Source organism: Lentinula edodes (genome assembly GCF_021015755.1).
Source record: "Lentinula edodes strain Le(Bin) 0899 ss11 chromosome Unknown C8R40scaffold_70, whole genome shotgun sequence".
Lineage (NCBI taxonomy): Eukaryota > Fungi > Basidiomycota > Agaricomycetes > Agaricales > Omphalotaceae > Lentinula > Lentinula edodes.
Window position 1 is genome coordinate 147,487 of NW_025764376.1, and position 20,560 is coordinate 168,046.

The 20,560-nt window shown below is 46.4% G+C and overlaps 3 protein-coding genes across 3 annotated transcripts; 1 reads left to right on the forward strand and 2 right to left on the reverse strand.

The window, feature by feature from the left end:
- Positions 1 to 837: 837 nt before the first annotated feature.
- On the reverse strand, positions 838 to 2,591 carry C8R40DRAFT_839214 (isoprenoid synthase domain-containing protein). The gene is made up of 5 exons (XM_046236403.1): positions 2,120 to 2,591; positions 1,879 to 2,071; positions 1,653 to 1,816; positions 1,461 to 1,585; positions 838 to 1,315 (listed from the first exon to the last, which is right to left on the reverse strand). Exons 1-5 carry the CDS (start codon positions 2,304 to 2,306, stop codon positions 983 to 985), a joined length of 1,002 nt encoding a protein of 333 aa, XP_046079569.1. The 5' UTR covers positions 2,307 to 2,591; the 3' UTR covers positions 838 to 982.
- A 2,983-nt stretch (positions 2,592 to 5,574) lies between these two features.
- Positions 5,575 to 9,404, forward strand: C8R40DRAFT_1134971 (major facilitator superfamily MFS-1). Its single transcript, XM_046229328.1, has 17 exons — positions 5,575 to 5,665; positions 5,722 to 6,066; positions 6,122 to 6,185; positions 6,240 to 6,293; positions 6,353 to 6,396; positions 6,447 to 6,667; positions 6,720 to 6,769; positions 6,824 to 6,931; positions 6,982 to 8,179; positions 8,237 to 8,289; positions 8,343 to 8,391; positions 8,461 to 8,469; positions 8,525 to 8,664; positions 8,718 to 8,733; positions 8,787 to 8,848; positions 8,899 to 8,990; positions 9,044 to 9,404. Exons 2-17 carry the CDS (start codon positions 5,764 to 5,766, stop codon positions 9,149 to 9,151), a joined length of 2,571 nt encoding a protein of 856 aa, XP_046079570.1. The 5' UTR covers positions 5,575 to 5,665; positions 5,722 to 5,763; the 3' UTR covers positions 9,152 to 9,404.
- Positions 9,405 to 10,204: 800 nt separating this feature from the next.
- On the reverse strand, positions 10,205 to 12,904 carry C8R40DRAFT_839272 (cytochrome P450). Its single transcript, XM_046236404.1, has 12 exons — positions 12,508 to 12,904; positions 12,277 to 12,451; positions 12,056 to 12,202; positions 11,703 to 12,003; positions 11,524 to 11,630; positions 11,451 to 11,469; positions 11,239 to 11,397; positions 11,127 to 11,180; positions 11,010 to 11,068; positions 10,799 to 10,951; positions 10,611 to 10,745; positions 10,205 to 10,561 (listed from the first exon to the last, which is right to left on the reverse strand). The coding sequence occupies exons 1-12, from the start codon at positions 12,686 to 12,688 to the stop codon at positions 10,459 to 10,461; spliced, it is 1,593 nt and encodes a 530-aa protein (XP_046079571.1). The 5' UTR covers positions 12,689 to 12,904; the 3' UTR covers positions 10,205 to 10,458.
- Between the last annotated feature and the right edge of the window lie 7,656 nt (positions 12,905 to 20,560).

Below are 20,560 nucleotides of genomic sequence, written 5' to 3' on the forward strand. Positions count from 1 at the left end.
AGGTTAACACATTAACATAAAATTTTCACAAGTTCGCCCCAGATGTATTCCATGGGAGGGGGATTCTGTTTCACCCGTTTGACCGCTGTTCCTTTCCCCAAGCGTTTGAGCGATACATTGTTGATGGAACTGTCATCACCACTTACTCGAGGACTGCTCCGGGGCAAGTCGTTGCGTTGCCTTGAACACGATTTATTTCTTTATCTGGACAGTTACTCCCAAGCTACGACCGAGACACTGTGGTCCAATTCATGGTACATAGCCGTGCGCTAGATTTTACGATTTCACGTTCATACTCGCTCATGTTGGAAGTTGCTCAAGTCACGGGGGTCAACTCTGGAGGAACTTGACCTTTGGGGTTCAGCACTAGCTATGTAGTCTGATGCGCACCTTTTCCACGACGACAAAGGTCCTGTGGACCATAAGCTAACCGTAAGAACTCGAAGCTTGAAGAGCAAAGCCACTCTTTTTATGGAACACCATGCATCTAAGTTTAATTTGTACACAGTACTTTATATATATAATAGAAAAGCAAAAATAGGACCAATAAAACTTGGACGAATAAGCTATGGACACTGACGCATTAGCGTGCAACAAAAGCCGAGGTCCATGATAGTAATATAGCAAGTCTAGAAGATGAAGGTAAACGAGTGTGGGTGATGATAGTAGGCGAACGATAGAGTAACACGGCATAAAATATATAAATAAGAGATAGAAAAAAGGAATGTGTGTCCGAATTCGTGATGGGAAGCATACAGTACAGCAACGCGAAAGCGGGTTGTGAGCTATGATACACTGGCAGAATAATTCGAAAGTGTGGTGTTAGAGTGATACAGTTGTGTTGAATTCTGTCCATGGCGAGGGCAATTGAAAACGGAGGCTTTGATTGAGCTTGTTGAGATCAACGAAAAAGAAGAAGCAAAGCAAAATCCATGGGAATGCCTGCGCAAGGAGATGTTATGAGCGCGAGTGTCCGACCTGTTTAGGCGCGCTTTGGAAGCAAATTCACCACCCTCGACTTCTTGACTTCCCTCCCCCCTTTGCCAAAATACCTTTCCGACTCAAAAGACCAATGCAGTGAACCGACCATCCAATCCTCCAGTCCAGTGACATAGATTTGTACCTGCCGATCTATCTCTGGACCCCAAGAAGGTAACTGAGCTCGATCGTTCATGAAGCGGTCAATAGACTGCTGGCAAAGTTGACCAACCAGATCAACTGCGGGCTGTAGATCGAGGGAGTGATGGTTCATGATGACGGGGATCATGTTATGAGTGTCTCCTTTCGATTGTTCAACATTGTAGGAAAAGATGTCCTGTTCATGCGTCCAAGGACCAACGATGGGTACAGGGTTTAAAAAATACAGAGTGCGGGGGTGAGTAATGAGCGTGTAAAGCACGAGGAAAAGGTGTTTCGGTTAATATCGTGAAAAAAAAAAAAGTGAGGATGAAATGACATACGTTAGACCACGTAACCAAATCGTTGGCAGCCTCGCCCAAGCTACGAATGAGTGGGTGTTCCATCACTTCATCCGGTATGTCGAGGTTATTAGAGTATTCGATTAATACGAAAGACGTCTTGCATCCTAACGTCAGAAAACACGGAAAGAAAATTAATAATTGACGAATACAACGTGGGTGAATAGAACGTACCTGACGTATCTCTGCGAAGGGCAATGTATGATTCAAGATCAGGTATTGCGCCCTCCTGCCGATCGTTGGCTTGTTCCGTTACGCTCTGGAAGAAGAAGTCAAGCGTCTCCATGAAGCGTTGCTGGACTCCGGGAGATGCAGTGCTAACGAGCCGCTTCCAATAACTGCCCAGAACGGTTAGCAAGAGTAGACGTAGTAGCAGTAAAAAATTCCACAAGTAACTCACTCTCTGGTCATTTTGGCAATACGAGGAGACTGGTGGTTTTCAGGATGATACAAGGTATTCATCACCACATCTGCTGTGGTCATGGTTCCGTGATTATCCATATCGTCAGAAAGGTTGTCCAAGTGGAATAGATAGGTGAGGAAGTCATTGCAGACTCTTAATTGAGGATAAGCTGCAGTAGGATAGACCATCGCTGATGATCATATGAGTATAAGTAATGTATAGACCCAGAAATACATACCGGCTAGCAAGCCACAATTCAGCCCGTGGTATCTATCGCGTATCTTGCCCACTAGATTATCGCCTTGGAAAAGCCACTTCTTCGTTTCGGTGGTAACCTGTTTTCTGTGACGACTAACATGTGGTTGAAAGGGACAGTCAGATACGAGATCTGGCAGAATAAACTTTGTAGGAGCAGATGAAGGCATAGCGAGTAGTGAGATTAGCAAGATTAGCAAAGGCGAAAGCTAAACAATAACAGCGATGCGAATGAGAGTTGGTTAAAAATGGGAAGGTGGATTAGAAGAGTGAGAAATGAAAGTAAGGTAAGACGAGACGGAGGCAAACAGCTTTTAAGCATACGCAGACATACCACGATCGGACAGCTAAATCCGGCAATCTATGATGAGCGTTCACTCCGAGGCCCATTCCAAACCACAGCACAGGAGTATTAGTCCGAAAACGTCGTGAATAGATCGTTTCGGTCCAAATACGTATATGTCCCATAATGCATAAATGGGATTACCAAGATTCAATGGGTCCCGCGAAAGATATCGAAGGGAGCCAGGAACTCCCGAGCTGGCTGTCCACAATCCGTTCAAAACATGTCCGGATTCCCGTCTTCGTTCTTGTGAATCATGAAATATTTGTCCAAATAACACAGCACTGATTTTGAGAGGACGGAAAGCTCTGCATTAGTGGCAACCTGAGAATGATATATGGATAATTTGGGCGAAAGATGGGAGTAAAACCCGTCGAATTGTCAACGAATAGAACAGGATGGTTGATGGCGTAACGGAGGACAGGTCATTTGGAATCCGGGCGTGTCACAAAAATGACTCAAAGTGTGTCACTGTGCACGCCGGAATCCGCCGCTTGAACTTGAAGCGCCGTCACGCCCATCTCCATCTCGCCTCGAACAAAAATCTACATTCTAAGACTTAGATTGAAAACTGTGTTGATAGTTGGCGCTACGTCTTCGAATCCTTGGAATCTAGCCGCCTTTACCATGCGTTCAATTACCTCAACCGGGGATGTAGAATGTCGAAGGAACTCTTCAGAATTCTTCGAATCGAATCGCCTTTTTCGTTCTTACTGGACATCCACGCCAGCATGAGCTTCTCTCACTGGCCATGACATTTTTTTACACCTGTGTTCTTTCTGACTCTTCTTTTCCAAGTAATCTGCCATCTATCGCGATATCGTTACGAAATCTGGTGTCTCTACTCAAGCCCAACTCTGTATTCTCGGAACCTCCTATGCTTGGAAATCTGAATAAGTTTAACTCCCAATGCGGTAGCTTTAATGAAGATCTTTTGCAGCCGCCAGTACATAATGCCAACGCTAAATCTGTGAATGGCGGCTAGCTGGGGATGGTATAGTGTTCCCTCGATGCCCGCCACCAGTGCTCTCAACTTGACAAGACATGAAGTGATACTAGTACCGACATACTGCTTGCATATTAGCACGATCTAGAATCTTACTTTTCATTGTTGGTCAACAGTGATAAGCTGAACGAGCTGAAAATTTTCAGCGCTCCACCCAAAAGCGTGCTACAATTCTAGCGAGGTCGGTCAGATCTTTAAAATTACCACTGGAGCCTAGGCCCCCTTTTCAACAGCCAATGACGGCAGAGTCAATCGATTACATGTGATACTGGAGGTGTAGCATCGATAGTAGGTGGCATTTGAGCTATTATTTGTGGTATACGAGTCGGATAAGTTCTCTTAGTTCACCAGTCAGATTTTATTTACTTTTTCTTCCTCTATTTGAGCTTAGTTTCATCATCTCAACTTCGAGCCAACAATCAATCTCAAGCCGGTACTAGAAGTTCATGTCGATCTAGCATCGTACTAGCTCGAACCACACAATAATCATCCAGGCCTTTCCGTGCGATTTTACAGCTTAGTTGTTTTCCGAAAATCGTATATTATGCCGGAAGATTTTGAAGATGCGGAGGTTCAAGAGAGTAATACTCTTGGCTCCAATCTACTCGATACATTATGAGGTTCTTCAAGACTCAGCTTCTGAAACATGCTACATGCTACTCGCGTGCAAATCGAAGACTGGTCGAAAATTTCCTCAAATTAGCATAATTAAACCATTTCCGAAAAAAAAATCTGGTCAAATTCTTACACGGAGCGGGTCATCATCATCGAAATGCACCAGTCACATCGTCGGAGTGTACGCTGGTTCTTTTCACAGTTTTAATAAACAACTCATATCCGGTGAAGATTTGGAGCGAGAGAAATCGTTAGCTTGAAATGGCCGACATGCCCGTTAAACAAGGTAATCCTTTACAGTAATAGTACTAAACGGGGGGGCCTGCATGATAATCCTAAAATATGTGAACTTGAAGAGCGACACGCAGGGGATGTTTCAAGCTTATCATTGCCCCGTAAGTTCACTGTAAATCTACTCGATACCAAGGTCGGTTGATCTACTAGATATCGACGACGGTTGATCTACTAGATACCGACGACGGTTGAGGTGCGTTTAACCTGGAGCGAGTCAAGAGCCACGGTGAATAGCTACAATCTGAACCGGAACCCGGTTCCGAGTGCCTCAAAGTCAGTCGATCCTTTCGGACTTTTGAGTCCGATTCCTCTACGTTGTTGAGCGTATGCGTAGGAGAAGTATATTGCCTATACCATACTGGTGAACATTAAAGTCAGCGCCTCTCACCTCGAGTGCGGATCATGCGCTCAGCTTTGATTGAAGGTCAAGCACACATATAATCCGGTTATTGCTTAGCCGCAAAGCTTGGTGCAAGAAACTTGAAAGTCCCCCCCGATAGAACAGGGATATCCACAATGTGATTCAATTCAAAGCTTTTCTCTTGCGGCGGCTTCTATCTTACACCGAATCGGTGTCTGTCGGCGTATACAACGATAGTGTTTGAGAAATATTAATGATTGGAAGGTATTGACTCGGAGGGTATCATCAAGTCACGACAGTACAAGTTCAATAGCATCGGGGTAAACCACACGTCGGAGGACAGAGAACCACGGAAAGCAAGGTGACTGTCGGTGCCGCTCGGAATACTTGAACGGACTTATACGGAACAGGCTATGAATTATACCACCGAGTATTGGAACTTGAATGAAGAAACTAACAGGCGAGTTGAATTTGATGGAAAATGAATAGCAACCAGTGGAATGACTTTCCTCCCTGGGAACAGATATAGGGTGAGCTAATACGAGCTTCATGATGCCATGAGTCGTCGATATCATAAATAACAGTGGGTATCCCTTGAAGTTGTGATGCCAGCACGGGCATTTTAACAAAATCGTATGAAGACTCCGCTCGAGCATGGAAGCGAGCAGTGAACGAGTTATGTTCCTTGAGTAGCAGCAGGTTTTGGCCATTACGCGATAGCTGAGTCGTCAATGTCGGTGTTCAGGAAACGTTTTAGCGTCCTAATCAAGGAAATTAATGGTCAAAGCTGTACTTACTACAAGAGTCACATGATCCTGAACGTTTCTATTTTGGTCACTGGCAGTGTCGGTGACGTTTTGTTCTCGAGTTGTCATAACCTACCCTTTTCTGCCGCTGCATTCGTGCCGTTGTGAATAGAGTTGTTTATCCTGCTTCTATGCTCACTCACTGACTGATTCCTGCCAGACTTTAGCTGGCTGAATCTTGAAGTCCGCAGCTGAGCTCATAATGAACACGCCAAAGTCGAATCGCCATTCAACAACTCCTCGTCGAACATTTGGTGCAGATGATTCTGCATTGGACGATACTGATGCTACACCCACCAGATCTGCTCTACGAAGAGCTATACCCCGCATTTCATTTGGGAGTTTGCATCGTCCGAGTTTTAGTTTCAAGAATAGTTCCGATAACGAAGACGGCATTGTTGTGTCGCTTACTGCCGATAAGGCTCCCATTCCTTCTGTTACTCAGCCTGCTCCGGAAGTGTACGCCACACCTTTGCCGGTGCTTTCAATGATCGTGCTGTCTATTGTACGTCTTCATCTCACTTCTTTATCTTCCTCTCTATTCACAGCTTTTGTTCTAGACTCTGTTGGGCGAATTCCTGTCTGCGAACGTTTCCACGCCGTTTTTGTTGTTCATGGTCAAAGGCGAGCCTATCCACCCCACTTTTCAATACATTTTCTCAGCAATGTTAATGTCAGGTTTTGGAAAGATCACGGACGAAGCTGAAATTGCGTTTTGGACTGGAGTTCTTGGTGCGTCCCCTATCCGACTGATTTTATCATCCCCAAATTAAAATAAAAATAATATCAAGTGGCCACTTTCTTCCTCACACAATTCCTCACTTCCTTGCTATGGGTGCGTTACTGCATGATATTTCCGAATTTCCTGTCACGAAAGACCCTTAGGCTACTATCGCGGAAAAGCATGGCCGGAGATCCGTTCTAATCGTCTCCCTATTGGGTAGTGCTGTGACCTGTGCAATTTTTGGGACATCCACTTCTCTTCAACAAGCCATATGTGTACGTCTTTTACAAGGAATTTTCGCAGGTGCTGTCGGTGTTGCTCGAGGCTCCGTTGCTTTTGTGACAGATACCAGCAATGAAGGTAGAGCTTATGCTATCCTAGGGTATGTCAAACAAATTTACCCTCCACATGCTCATGTTCAATAAGGTTCACAGTTTCTGCTGGGGATTAGGTGGTGTCGTTGGTGCCATCATTGGTGGAACTTGTAAGAGACACTGAGTGAGTTGAAGCCAAATTCAAACTGACCTCTGGCTGTCAGTCGAACGTCCGGCGGACAAATGGCCTGGCGTTTTTTCTGAATTTCCAATATTCGTCGAATTCCCGTATCTTCTCCCTTGTGTAATGGCTGCAAGTGTAACTCTCTCCGGTAAGAAATACTGCTCATCTAAAAATTTTTGTTTTAAACACAACACACAGGCTCGATTTTGGCTTGTTTTCTAGGGCCTGACGGTGGTCCTCGCCGGGGGGCGATCCAACTTCTCCCTGAAAAGAATTATGACCATCCAACAATTCCTGAGGAAGACGAAGAGTCCATGCCACCCAGTCCGGTATTCGAAAATCAAGACACCCGGAATACATTTACAGGTTCACTCAGAAGATCAATCGGCAAAAGACTTTCTGGATATCTTGGCAGTCGCGCACCCGATACATTACCTGGTTTAGAATCCCCGCCGCCTCAACAGGCCGTTCCTATGTCTATCGGAACCAGACTTGAGCGGACCCGCACAGTATCTAATTCAAAGCCCAGTCGATTTAATGGTTCAGCATATGGTTATGGCAGCCATCGAAATAGATTGGCCAGCAACACCAGTTTGGCTCGAAGGCTCTCTAACCGCCGAGGTAGTGCGGTTAGCTATGGCAGACGTGGTAGTAATACCGCAGATGGGTTCCCCTTGCGCGAATCGTTCGTTAACGATATGAACTTTGCTCAAAGGCTGCTCATGGCGAATGAGAATGCGGTTACAAATATTGCTGATCTTTGGGTTGCCGCTGCATTGAATGTTGACAACGAGAATCCTTTTGAAAGCGATTCTGACGTAGACTCAAATCAAGGAGACGGAGACTCTGATTTTGATGACCCTCTTGAGGATTTTGCAGATAATGACATTCCTGCCTCACCTACTACACATTTTCCACGTCGCAGCTCTCGACCATCTGTCAGTGGGTCATCTATTCGCCCGGCTATTGGGTCTACACGCCAACAACCCTTCGGATCACCTCGCCGTCCTTCTGTCCCATCTAGGGCAATACCTATTCGTCAATCCTCTTACAGCAGCATGTCTGATTATGGGACGCCTACATCTCGCAGATTCTCGAATGTCCCCAGTATCTTTTCTCATCCCGGTGTTAGAACTCCAATTGCCGTTTTAGATGCGCAGCAGCTTCTCCTCCGCGACGAAGAGGTAGTACCTGCCGATATAAATGAAAATGAAAACTTGGAACCTATCCTGGAATCTAGACGTGCATCAACGATTGTACCTGACGAAAATGAAGTCCTGCACGAGAAGCCGCCATCGCTATCGTCCCAGATCCCAATTCTCGTTATCATTCAGTACGGTTTATTGGCACTACACAGTACCACACATGATCAAATATTTATGTCCTATCTTGTGACGTGGGTAATGTCAGCCTTTCATGAAGTAGATCGTGCTTAATTCTTTTTGTACGCCAGTGATTATGACTCTGGAGGTCTCAACTTGAATGCAGGACATTTTGCACAACTTAGTGAGTTTTCGTATCGAGTGTAGATCTTGGGTGCTTATACGCCTTCATCACAGTTGCGTTGATGTGTTTAGCTCAGATCTTTTACCAGTTCTATCTGTATCCGTATGTCCTAGTCTCTGGTTTCATCCCTTGTCATATCGTTTGACTATTAGCATTTCCCGCCTGGCTCAGAAATCTCGGGTGAATATTTTTGGCCAAGCACTAATGTCTTGAACTAACCTCTTTCTCCTCTAAGGCCCCCAAGAGGTCGTTTCTCACATCTAACCATGTTCCGGCTTGGTTCATTATTCTTCATCCCGTCATATCTTTCCGTAATTCTCTATCGGGTACCTTTCGCCAGCGAACAGGAAGATGGCAATCTGCCCCTCATGACCGGTGAGTTCTCCAAGTCCAAAGTTTTTTTCTCTAATATCTATGACTCTTCGTAGCGTTGACTATTAGCACGTAAGCTATCCTGTTCTGCCGAAGGAACTCTTCATTGTTGACCTCAACTCTAGTGCATTGCGTTTCTGTGGTGGTACCTTTGCATATACGGCCATCTCGATTTTGTTGAATTACAGTAAGAAAATCCTCTTATATAATGCACTTCATCTTAGTCATCTCATTTAGTGACGCCTCCTGACGCTGTCGGGTTCGCTAATGGGATTGCACAAAGCATTGTGAGCTTGGCTCGGTGTGTCGGCCCTGTTATGGGTGGCTGGGTACGGTTTTGTGTTCTGACCATGAATCTGACTATCTGATGGATCTTTGTTAGCTATGGTCAGTCAGTGTAGAAGGCAATCCGAACGGATATCCTCTTGGATTTATTGTTTGCGCCGGCGTATGTAGTCTCGCTGTTCTTCACAGTTTGTTCATTCGGTGAATTGCACGAGCAACTTCCTATTCATTTTCTACAGCACATTTTTCGATGTCGCGTGTTGTCTCATGTCGTTCTTGGACTTTTCATTTAGGTAAAACAGTGTATAATTATTAGGCACGGCATAATTTCAACTTTCTCCTTATGCTTCACCGCGGGGAAGGGAAAGCACGTATCGGTCAAGAATTGAACCTCTGTAATTCGGCCCATCATTAAAAACATTCGAACGTCAAACTCTACAAGTACTGTATGTACGGAAAAACCAAACATATAGCTACCTTGCCGACTTGGGGTCACCAAAGAAAATTTCAGCAAACCAGGTACAGCTCAGAACGTCGGGAGTTGGGACTTTGCGTCATCTGCTAATGACTTCGGCTTCGGCCATGGCTGGAACTTTTTTTATTTAATTAACAGGTTTGAATGAAATCCTTGCGTCATAATTCGCCAGCTTCCTGGTAAAAAGCATGGCGTTCGTCGTCGCTTGAACAAGTTTACTGTTACGCAGTAGTGGTTTACCGTCCACCGCTCCAGTCCAGATTCGTTCTGGACTCAGCTTGAGACACGGCGTGTCTATTGTACCGTATTGTAGTTCACGATATACCCTGATATAGTACCACCGCATCCTGCGAGTTAGCTGTTCTCGGACGTCCTGACCCACGCGGACCATTCAGAAGCCAACCTTTTTCACGTCGTCCTAGTCGGGGGTTTGGACTAGGTCGAGGCCTCTTCCCACTAGATTGGCTCGAACGGCAACGGCAAAAGAGCCAAATAAATCAGAAGGGGTCACGATGAGTGAGAGGAATAACATCTTTGCGACTTGAAATCCTTTTCTGCCTAAGCAGGAGCACGACCCCGCACACCATATCCCGTGTGTGCGGGCTTTGCGCGCAGACGACACGAGCCCATTGGCATGTTAGATCCCTGCGTGCTTGAAAAGAGTCACGACAAACCTCTATGCTCTCAAACAAGATTTCAAGATAAGGGAGACAGATTCAAGCAGAGTTTGATATACGGATGATGCCGTGTACTGGTAATTGCTCCCAGAATTTCAAGGGTTTGTGAAAAGGTTGATAGAGTACAGGAGGAACAAGGCAATACTCATTTGCCTGTCTTCGTTGAGAAAGAAAATTTTTCGTCATCTCCAGCTTCCACATTCGACGTCTGATTGCTGGAAAAAAGTTTGCTTGGGTACTTCAACTTGACTATAACTTCCGCGGCGTCCATAATTAGAAATCAAGCTTTGACCTCGTGCAACTGAGTACCGAGGGTTTTTACGTGGAGATACATATTACTGTCGATGGTTCATAGCACTATTATGTCGCAGTGTTACCTCCTAGCTCATCTCGTAAATTCTGTATAATCCCTTCTGCTTCTGGGAATCGGGGCAGGAAGCGGCACTGAAAGTCTGGTATCGAACTTGGGATTTCATGAGCTCTAAAACAAGATAGTCGAGAAGAACTCTTACATCAGGATATCCTTGGAAGGTCTTTGCTTCGCTGGAGGGCCGGTGGGGGTCTCAGGTTCGATACAGAGGGCCCAAAGGATCATGCATATGTCGATGAAAAGCGCGTTGTCAGCGACATGCCGTCCTAAGCAAATCCTATCGTACGAACTTCGAATGAGGAGAGAAAAGCAATGACAGCAGGAGCTCACCTTCTCCCAAAACCATAAGCACAATGTCCGTCATCAACCTCGTATTCCTGTCGAAGCACAAATGCAGCTCCCTTTTCGGACTGTTGAAGGAATCGCTCCGGCCGGAATTGGTCGGCATCAGGACCATAAATATCTCTGTCACGATTCATGGACCTAGATTGAGTAGAGTCGGCGTCAATACGCTTCTTCGAAGAAAACATGAGAAGCTTACCACACATTTGGAATACATGCCGTTCCCTTTGGAATAAAATATCCTTCGTACCAATCATCCTAAATTAAAGCACAGTGAGTGGATCCCATGCCGGGGAGGAAAATACATGGAACGGACCTCTATTGCAGTGTGCGGGACAGCCAAGGGTATGGCGGGTTGCCATCTCAAAACCTGGCGTAGTTGGCGGTGATATCAACAGAGGAATGAGAAGTGGAAAGGATAGATGAACCTCTTTGACGATTGCCCTCAGGTATGGAAGTTCTGGCATGTCTGCGAAAGTTGGATTTCGTGATCTTCCTACCACACGGTCTAGTTCGCGTTGAGCATGCTGTTGAACGTTCGGATGTAAAACCATAGCATAGAGGAAGAGCATCAAGGTCGTGCTAGTCTGTTATTATTGATTGAAAAAAAATCGGGGATACTGCAAGGGGTGAAACGTACAGTTTCGAGAGCAGCAACACTTGAAAAAAAAAACAATCAGCTTGATATATCATAGAACATTGTGAATGCGTACGAGAGAGAGCCGGCAACCCAAGCCTTCTCAACATCACTCAAACCTTCCGCAACCTGGTCTTCTGCTAAGCTGACGCAAAGACTTGATCGGTGTTGGTCGTTCCGCATCTACTCCATACACATGATACAATCAGGAAATAAAGATACACTTGAACTTAGATAGAACTTGACTGTACTCACTGCATCATCAAAATACGTCTCGAAGATGGCTGAAATCCGCGAAAAGTCTTTTTGGGCATTCTTCTTCCACTGCGCTATTGTGGCAGGCAGATAATCTAATACAGGTAGAACGTCGACCAGATAAGCGCCGGGATATAGAGCATTAGTGAAGCGATGAGCGATGTTGCCGAGGGTTTCGAGTGGGTCCGGTGTAAGGCGAAGCTCGTCAGATGTGTCCGTTAACTTGAACGGCAATCGGACTTGGGAGTCCAGAGAAAGAGATTGTTTGCCATATATGACCGAGATTATGGTCGAAGCTGACCTATGATAAGCACATTCAATATGGAATCAACAGCAAAAGGCACAAGCCATACCGGTTTATTTTTGTGAGCAAAGGTGAAGAAGTATCACATAACAAATCGTGAGCGAGGATGATTGCTTCCTCGATCTGAACAGGCTGATACTGTGTGCTAACTCGAGCATTTAGGACTGCATGACCTGCACGACGCATACTTTGCCATCTAGAGAAGAGAATGGAGATCAGGATTGCATACAGTATCGATAAAATGAGGCTCATGCGCGACGTAACACATACGGTTTGCCATATCGTGCGAACGGCATCGATAATTGACTCCCAAGGTACTCCGCGACTACATTCTTGGGCCTATCTGAATAATTTGCAGATCGTCGCTCCAAAAGTTCTGTCGCTGCAGCTTGGGTGTTTAGAACGACGATATTTTTTCCTGCCATATTCAAATACATGATGGGACCTGTGCATGTATGAAGAATATCCTACGGATGGAATATCATACGGACGGCAACTTACCGTACTGGTATTTCCATTTATCGAAGATAAGCCATATCTGCGACGCTGTAGCTAGTTCAAGAACGTTCCCTAGAATGGGCAACCCTCGAGGGCCAGGTGGAAGGTGTTTTCGATTCCGGGAGAGCACCAGTTGCAGGACTAAGAGAGTGAGAGCTGCGAGTCCCACAAGAATAAAGCCCATCGATGCTGCGCAAGTCGAATTTACAGGGCAATACAAGGACTTCGAGCATTTTGCCCTTGAATTCTTATAAGCAGAAACCAATTAGGTCGAGAACAACAAGAAAAAACGAGACATATCGCAGCATATCGCTCACAATAGCGGTGTTGTTAGAACCCGAGATCGTACGGCGGGAGCACTAACCGAAGTAAAAATCCGAACATAACAGTGCCTAGTAGCGCCTGCATTAGATCAGGTAACAAGGCAAATAGATACGCGCATCTTTAGCTTTACGAACGATCGCAACCGGAGGAGGCGGAAGAGCTGGCATGGGAGTCCGCGGATGTAGCGCAGGTTCATCTCGGGTTTCTGTGAATCATGAGCTCTTCACGCTCAGTTCAACGATATGAAGACCGCAGGTAGTTTGTTTTATAAAGGTCCTTCCAACCGGAAAATCTACCGCCCAGATTCAACAAGAGTCGTACATCGGCAAAGATGAGTAGTAAAAAAGCTTAAAACCCTTATTAAACATCCCTGATATCCTGTAGTACGCATGCATCCTATCCTATCGTATCCAGTTGTCGAACATAGCGAATGATCTGGTTCCTGACAGGAGTCGAAATCGCGTCTGCTCGACTCTGGTCACGGTATTCGTGAATGACAAAAGAGGATTTCTCGAACAAGAACTACAAACCACAGAATCGCGTCGAAGGCCGCCAGAATCCGGGGCACATTCGATCTGGAATCTCAGGGTATCCAAGTTTACCCCCTAAAGATCGGGAATCGTACCCATTTGATGGGAAGGGAAGGAATGAAATTACTTCAATTACACCAGGATTAGTGACAATAACATGAATACACAGGCATACAGTTCGATGAAACAGTGTTTAACCATAGGCAATTGATGCTGCGGGTAAAATTTTTGGCACGTAACGCATAATCCGTAACATAGCCCAGAGCTCAAATGAGCCGTAGGCCCAAAAACTCGAAGCGGGGCTTCAACGCCGCACCGCGCGTTCCGATCAAATCCAACGGGCCTTTTCTTTCTGTTCCTCCCCAAGACATAAAATGAGAGAAGGCATATCCATATTGACTATGTACATACATGAACATAACAAACATAACAAACAACTAATACGCTACCAGTATGCAAGAACAAGTCATGGTAAACGTACCTGTAATTGGATTACATAATCAATCCCAAATGACTTTGAGAACTTGAATTTGGGTCTTGATGACCAGGTCTTGTCGCTTGAAGCTTGAAATTCTTGCAGCTCATTGCTATCGAAAATCTGAACATTGAGTAATTGAGCATTGAGGTTGGAGTAAAGTGCCTCCTTCATGAGAGAAGTCATCTTCTACACATGAGATATTGAAAGATGGTTTTGAAGTGCACGCAAATGTCCTATATTTCTTGTGTTTGGAGTTGTTGTATTTGACAAGATGTTGAGCGTGAAGTTGCATATAATAGTGGTATATTCAACCTTGAGGTGGCCAATTTTGGATGATGGGTGAATCTTTCTCTGCAGAGAATGCAAGTTCATAAGAGCATTGGAGGTGGTGGTGCGAGAGAAAGAGACGACGACGAAAATTTTACAAAGATCACATGAGCAAAAAAATCCCCATTTCGTATTCTCACATGACTAGAATTATAGACTAGGGATGAACAGACAGAAATTGAAGCAAGAGATGGCCTCAAGAATGCGCCGTTGCTTATTTTCGGGCATTGAGCCATGGCATCAATATTTGAAACTCAGTTCAAATGAGTATTTCGTACCTTGTTCATACTCAAACATTTGAACATGGGTTATATGAAGGTCTGACTGTGTAATTGGCAAGCGAGTTTTGTTCATGCACCCAGTCATTGTAGAAATTAGACAATTACATACTGTATCTTTTGAGTCTTGACATCTCCGCGAAACCTCAGCTCTCAACAATGTTCTCCGCATTTCCTGAATCTTCTAACCAAAAGAAGTTGCCAATAGCAGAGCCTAAGGCCTTTTTTGAGGATCTTTGACCCTTTGACCCCTGAGTAAACTGTAACATGACAAATTTGCCCGGAGATGAAATCAGATTGAGTGTATATGAAGAAGGCATCAGGAAGACATGTACAGTTACGAGGCTGAATATATGAAGACTCGTCCTTATGTACGTCGTTCAATTCGCGATTTAAGCACTGTACTTCCTTTTTAGACCACCTTTTTTGCCTATATATGGTATGGAGTCACAGAGTCTTGAAACCTTTCAGTTAATTGTGACATGCACATGACATGATGTGATTATTTAGTGACTACTCCCGAAATATTACCGCTGGTTTAGCAGCATTTAAGTCCATTTTCATTTTATTTTCTCACCATATGCTATGTATGGAGTATTGAGGAGGTTGTGCATGGGTGCTGACTGCGCGCCCTAAATCTTTGACTTATGATTAATCCAAATACTTCAATGCATTGGTTCCACTGGCCAAGTGAATGCTATGCACAGCTGTGCAGTGGCCCTCTGTCAAGTCCATGCCGCGGGCCTCCATTCCGCCGCTCGGTACTCCGAAGATCTGCTCCTTATTGTAATCTCACTCTTATTGTTCTTTCTCGCTACACATACCCTTTCGTTCTAGTCCCTTCTTATTGTCTTTTACTTTACCCTGCAGGTACTACTCGTATAGCTCCTAGTAGTTAGTCTGGCGCTCCGCACCGCTGCGCCGTTCCGTAGATATAAATACTGCCTGTACGCTACTGTAGTTCCTCAGTTTAATTATCAACTTAGATCAACTTAGATCTCCCTTCTCAACTTAACTCTTCTCTAAGTCTTCAGGCTCAACGCCTTGGAGTACTCCCTATTATAACCTTAGGAATTAGGCGTCCTCTGGTTCACTCCTCGTCATCGGCGATACCGCCGCTCCGACCTGGCTGCTACTTAGCTCCTCTCTCTCTACTCTCGCTCTCCGGGGACTAACGGCGTAACGGCGGTGTTGTTAATAACTTCACTACTGTCCCACTCGTCTTCCGCACTTAGACACCTTGTGACTTTGGCACGGTTATACGGTGTACATGATCTTAACAGTATAATTAAACTCAATCCGTTAACGTCGTACTGACATATCATTTTTTATGCCTCCGAAAACTCGAGCTCAATCTAGAGCTAACTCCGAAGAAAACACTTTCTTCACTACAGCTCAATCATTTGCCCCATTCTCCGACTCTATCTCTGCCATCGGTCAACCACGTCGCCGTAATCGCGGTTTCGGTCCAGCCACAGTTCCTACTACGTCGACTCTTCCTGAAGCCATGGAAGAGGAACAACAATTTGAGTACAGCACCTTGTACACTGGTGACGGACAACCTGTTCAAGTCCTGACCCCTCGCCGTGGACAACCCCCCGTGGTCGCTCCGGCTCGGGGCCGGTCTACTACTCGAATTGATTCTCCAATTCTCCAAGCCATCGCCCGCCGTACGGGGAAACAACCCCAACGTCGTGCTACTTCTGAATCTCCTTGTGACCCACCTCCTCACTTCGATTTGGACACCGGTGATCACGATGATCAAGACCCTCCTGTCGACCCCGACGATCCGGGCGCCGACAACAATCATGACGATCTGGATGACGACTCCGGCGGTTTACCGCGTGGTGAACCTGGTGACCCCAGTGGACCTGGTGGTTCTGGTGGTCCCGGCGGTCCCGGCGGTCCTGGTGGACCTGGTGGACCTCGTACTCCCATATCTCCTGACATCCCCAACGAGCAACGTGCTATGTTGGAACTCCTCTCGGGGTTCAAGGGCTCCATTGAGACCCTTGGTACCGTCCTCGCCGCTCTCGGCCGCCCCTCTGACAGCTCTGAATCCAAGAGCAAGGTCAAGGAGCCAGAGGTATTCGACGGTTCGGATCCCCGAAAACTCAAGACGTTCTTTGTCAATCTCGCCCTGGTCTTCAATGACCGTCCAAAGTACTTCACCGACCAACGGAAGGTGAACTATACCCTTTCCTATCTCAGTGGGTCAGCCAAAGAATGGTTTGTCCCTGATATTCTCGACCCGGATCTCGACTCGCTGCCGGCCTGGACATCCTCCTTCAAAGCCCTTGTAAAGGAGCTTCAGGATAATTTCGGCGTTTACGACGCCCAAGGCGAGGCCGAAGATTCTCTCGGTAATCTGAAGATGAAGGAAACCGAGAACATCCGGAAATACAATATCCGGTTCAACACCCTGGCTGCTAGTACCAACTGGGATTCTGCTGCCCTGAAATGGGCTTATGGACGAGGCCTAGCTGAACGCATCAAGGACGAAATGGCGCGTTTGCCCGAGCCGGCGACGCTCACCGATTATCGTCAAGAAGTTCTTCGTATTGACAATCGTTATTGGAAACGCGAGGAAACTAGAAAGCGTGAGGCTGGTAAGCCTTTTGTTGCTCGGAACCCGAAGAAGGGTTCCTCGGACTTCAAGACTGGTTCTTCTAACCAGCATAACAATTCTCAGCCTTCTGGCTCTTCGGCGCCGTTCACGCCGAAGCCTAAACCCTTCTCTGGTGGTAAGCCTAACAACAATGGTAAGCCCCAGAATTCTTCGAATTCCGGCCAATCCGGTGGTCAGCGCCCCGCGTTCAACCATCTTGGTGCAGATGGGAAAGTCCTTCCCTCCGAGAAGGAAAGAAGGATGAAGAACAACCTTTGTCTCTTCTGCGGTGGTAAGCATCAGATTGCTGACTGCAATAAGCGAAAGGCCCGAGAATCGAAGGGCCGTGCTGCCGAGGTTGAAGAAACCCCCGAAGCAACCGTTGAGGTTGTTGAAGAGGAATCGGAAAACTAGTCCGCAGCTCTTGTTCCCCGGTACGAAACGGGAGCTGCATTGATCAGGTTCGTACCTCACCTGGGGAGTTATATCTCAACGCGTCCGCTCTTTCCTCTATTGAACGATCTCTTGTAATATCTTTGACTACTGAATTTTTGTTATCCGATTCGGCCGCGCCGGCCGAGCCCATCTCTGCTCTTCTCAAATTTCCTACTCTTGTTGATTCTGGTTCTACTGACTCTTTCATCGATACTCGTTATGTTTCTCAGAACTCTATTCCTACGACCAAAATCTCTCCTGTTAATCTTCGTCTCTTTGATGGTTCATTATCTTCTAAACCCATTACCGATATGGCAAATATCGCCGTTCGGTTCCCTTCCGGCGAGCTGCTTCTCTTACCCTTTTATGTTACACATTTAGATTCATCTTGTAAAGCAGTACTAGGTTACAGTTTCTTATCCCGCTACAATCCGTTGATTGACTGGGCATCTCGAAACATTACGTTCCGTAACACTTCACACCTTGATTCTCCACAGACGTCTGTACCTTCTGCTATCAACCCCGTTGTTGCAAAGGTCGCTGTTCCGCTACCGGAACCTTTGCCGTCGGTTTCACCGACAATTCTGGAGACCCCTCCTGGGGACTCACTTCGCTCTCGCTCTCGCTCCCGCTCTCGGACTCCACGGGCCAAGCCCCTTTCATCCAAATTCCCCTTTGAACCCATCTATTCTTATCCTACGGTCTCTCAATTCGCTGCTCAACTGGAAACTCCCGAGGTCGACATTGCACTTGTCAGTGCTGCAGTCTTTAACAGGGCTTGCAAGGACGCTGGTATGGAACCCATTCTACTTCGTGCTATCCACTCAGAGGTCGCGGCCCGCGCCGCCGATCGCTCTTCCACCACTCCTACTGTCCCTCCACTCCATCCTTCTATCCCAGAAGAGTACGCAGAGTTTGCAGATGTCTTCGACGAGATTGCTGCAGATTCACTCCCTGAACATAGACCTTACGACTTGAAGATTGACTTGGAAGAGGGCGCTTCGCCGCCTCTCGGCCGTATTTACCCTTTGTCTGAAAAGGAGCTAGTCGCCCTTAAAGACTTTATTGACAAACAGCTGGCTACTGGTGCCATCACCCCATCATCCTCTCCTCACGGCGCTCCGGTCCTTTTTGTCCCGAAGAAAGACGGCAAACTTCGCCTTTGCGTCGATTTCCGTGGACTCAATCGTATCACCAAAAAGGATCGTTACCCACTTCCACTCATATCAGATCTCCTCGACGCTCCGAAAAGAGCTAAAATATACACCAAATTGGATCTCGCTCACGCTTATCATCTAGTCAGAATCGCTGAAGGCGATGAATGGAAAACCACCTTTCGGACCCGCTACGGCTCTTACGAATGGAAGGTCATGCCGTTCGGCCTTACGAACGCCCCTGCGGCTTTCCAACGGTTTGTTAATGACATCTTCTCTGACATGCTCGATGTCTGTGTCATCGTCTATCTTGACGATATTCTGATCTACTCTGATATGCCAGAAGAACACCGAGAACACGTCAAGGAAGTTCTTCGGCGGTTACGGAAACATCGGCTTTACGCCAACCCCGACAAGTGCGAATTCAATATGGATACTGTTGAGTATTTGGGTTATATTCTTTCTCCCGACGGATTGACTATGTCCAAGGAGAAAGTACAGACAGTGCTAGAGTGGCCGGTCCCGAGGAAGGTTAAGGACATTCAGTCCTTCTTGGGTTTTGCAAATTTCTATCGTCGTTTTATCTATAATTATAGCGATATCGTTGTGCCGATGACTCGGCTTACCCGAAAAGGCGCTTCCTGGATCTGGGACAGCAGCTGTCAAGAGGCCTTCGAAAATCTCAAGACTGCTTTCACTTCTGCGCCGATACTGGCCCATTGGGAGCCGAATCGCCCACTTATCGTGGAAACCGACGCTTCCGATTATGCCATTGCGGCTATTCTTTCCATCCAATATGCTGACGGTGAAATTCATCCTCTAGCCTTCCTTTCCAGAACGCTTCATGCGGCTGAACTCAATTACGATACCCACGACAAAGAGCTACTGGCCATCTTCAAGGCCTTTAAAGCTTGGCGTCATTATCTGGAAGGCTCGGGTGATCCGGTGGACGTCGTCACCGATCACAAGAATCTTGAGTATTTCTCTACTACCAAGGTTCTTACACGCCGACAGGTCCGATGGTCAGAATTTTTACATCAATTTAATATGGTCATTCGCTTCCGACCGGGGAAACTCGGCGAGAAACCCGACTCGATAACTAGACGCTGGGACGTCTACCCTAAAGAGGGGGATATCGGCTACGCCCAAGTGAACCCTCACAACTTCCGTCCTATCTTTACTAACGAACAACTCACTGCGTCTCTTCGAGCTACCTTCTTGGAAGGTCCGGTTTTACGAGCCTCGATTATCATGGATATCGAAGCCCTACACCAAGCCATCATCCTCGCCCTTCCCGCCGACCCGAGCTCCGTTGTTGGTTTGGAACTTGCAAAAGATCCTTCCAATGAACGTTGGAGCTTAGGTAGTGACAAGCTACTACGCCTTGACGACCGTATTTATGTTCCAAATCACGGCAATCTTCGCCTTCAAGTCCTCCGTTACTTCCATGATCATCCACTTTCCGGCCATTTCGGCCAGAACCGCACTCTCGAAGCTGTACGTCGTCAATACACCTGGCCCAAGGTCAGAGACTTTGTTCGTGACTACGTTACCTCTTGCATTATCTGTGGTCGCAATAAGCCCTGCCGTCATCGGCCTTACGGCTTGTTGAAACCTCTGCCGGTTCCGGTTCGACCATGGGATTCCATCTCCATGGACTTCATTGAGCAACTGCCAATGTCGAATGGCTATACAGCTATCCTCGTCGTCGTGGATCGATCTTCCAAACAAGCTATATTTATTCCAACTCATGACACCATTACTTCCGAACAACTAGCTGAGCTTTTTGTTATTCACGTCTTCTCTAAGCATGGTGTTCCTAATCATGTTACTTCCGATCGTGGTTCCGAATTTGTTTCGGCGTTCTTCCGGGCTCTCGGTAAAGCGCTCTCCATGGAACTTCATTATACCTCTGGATATCA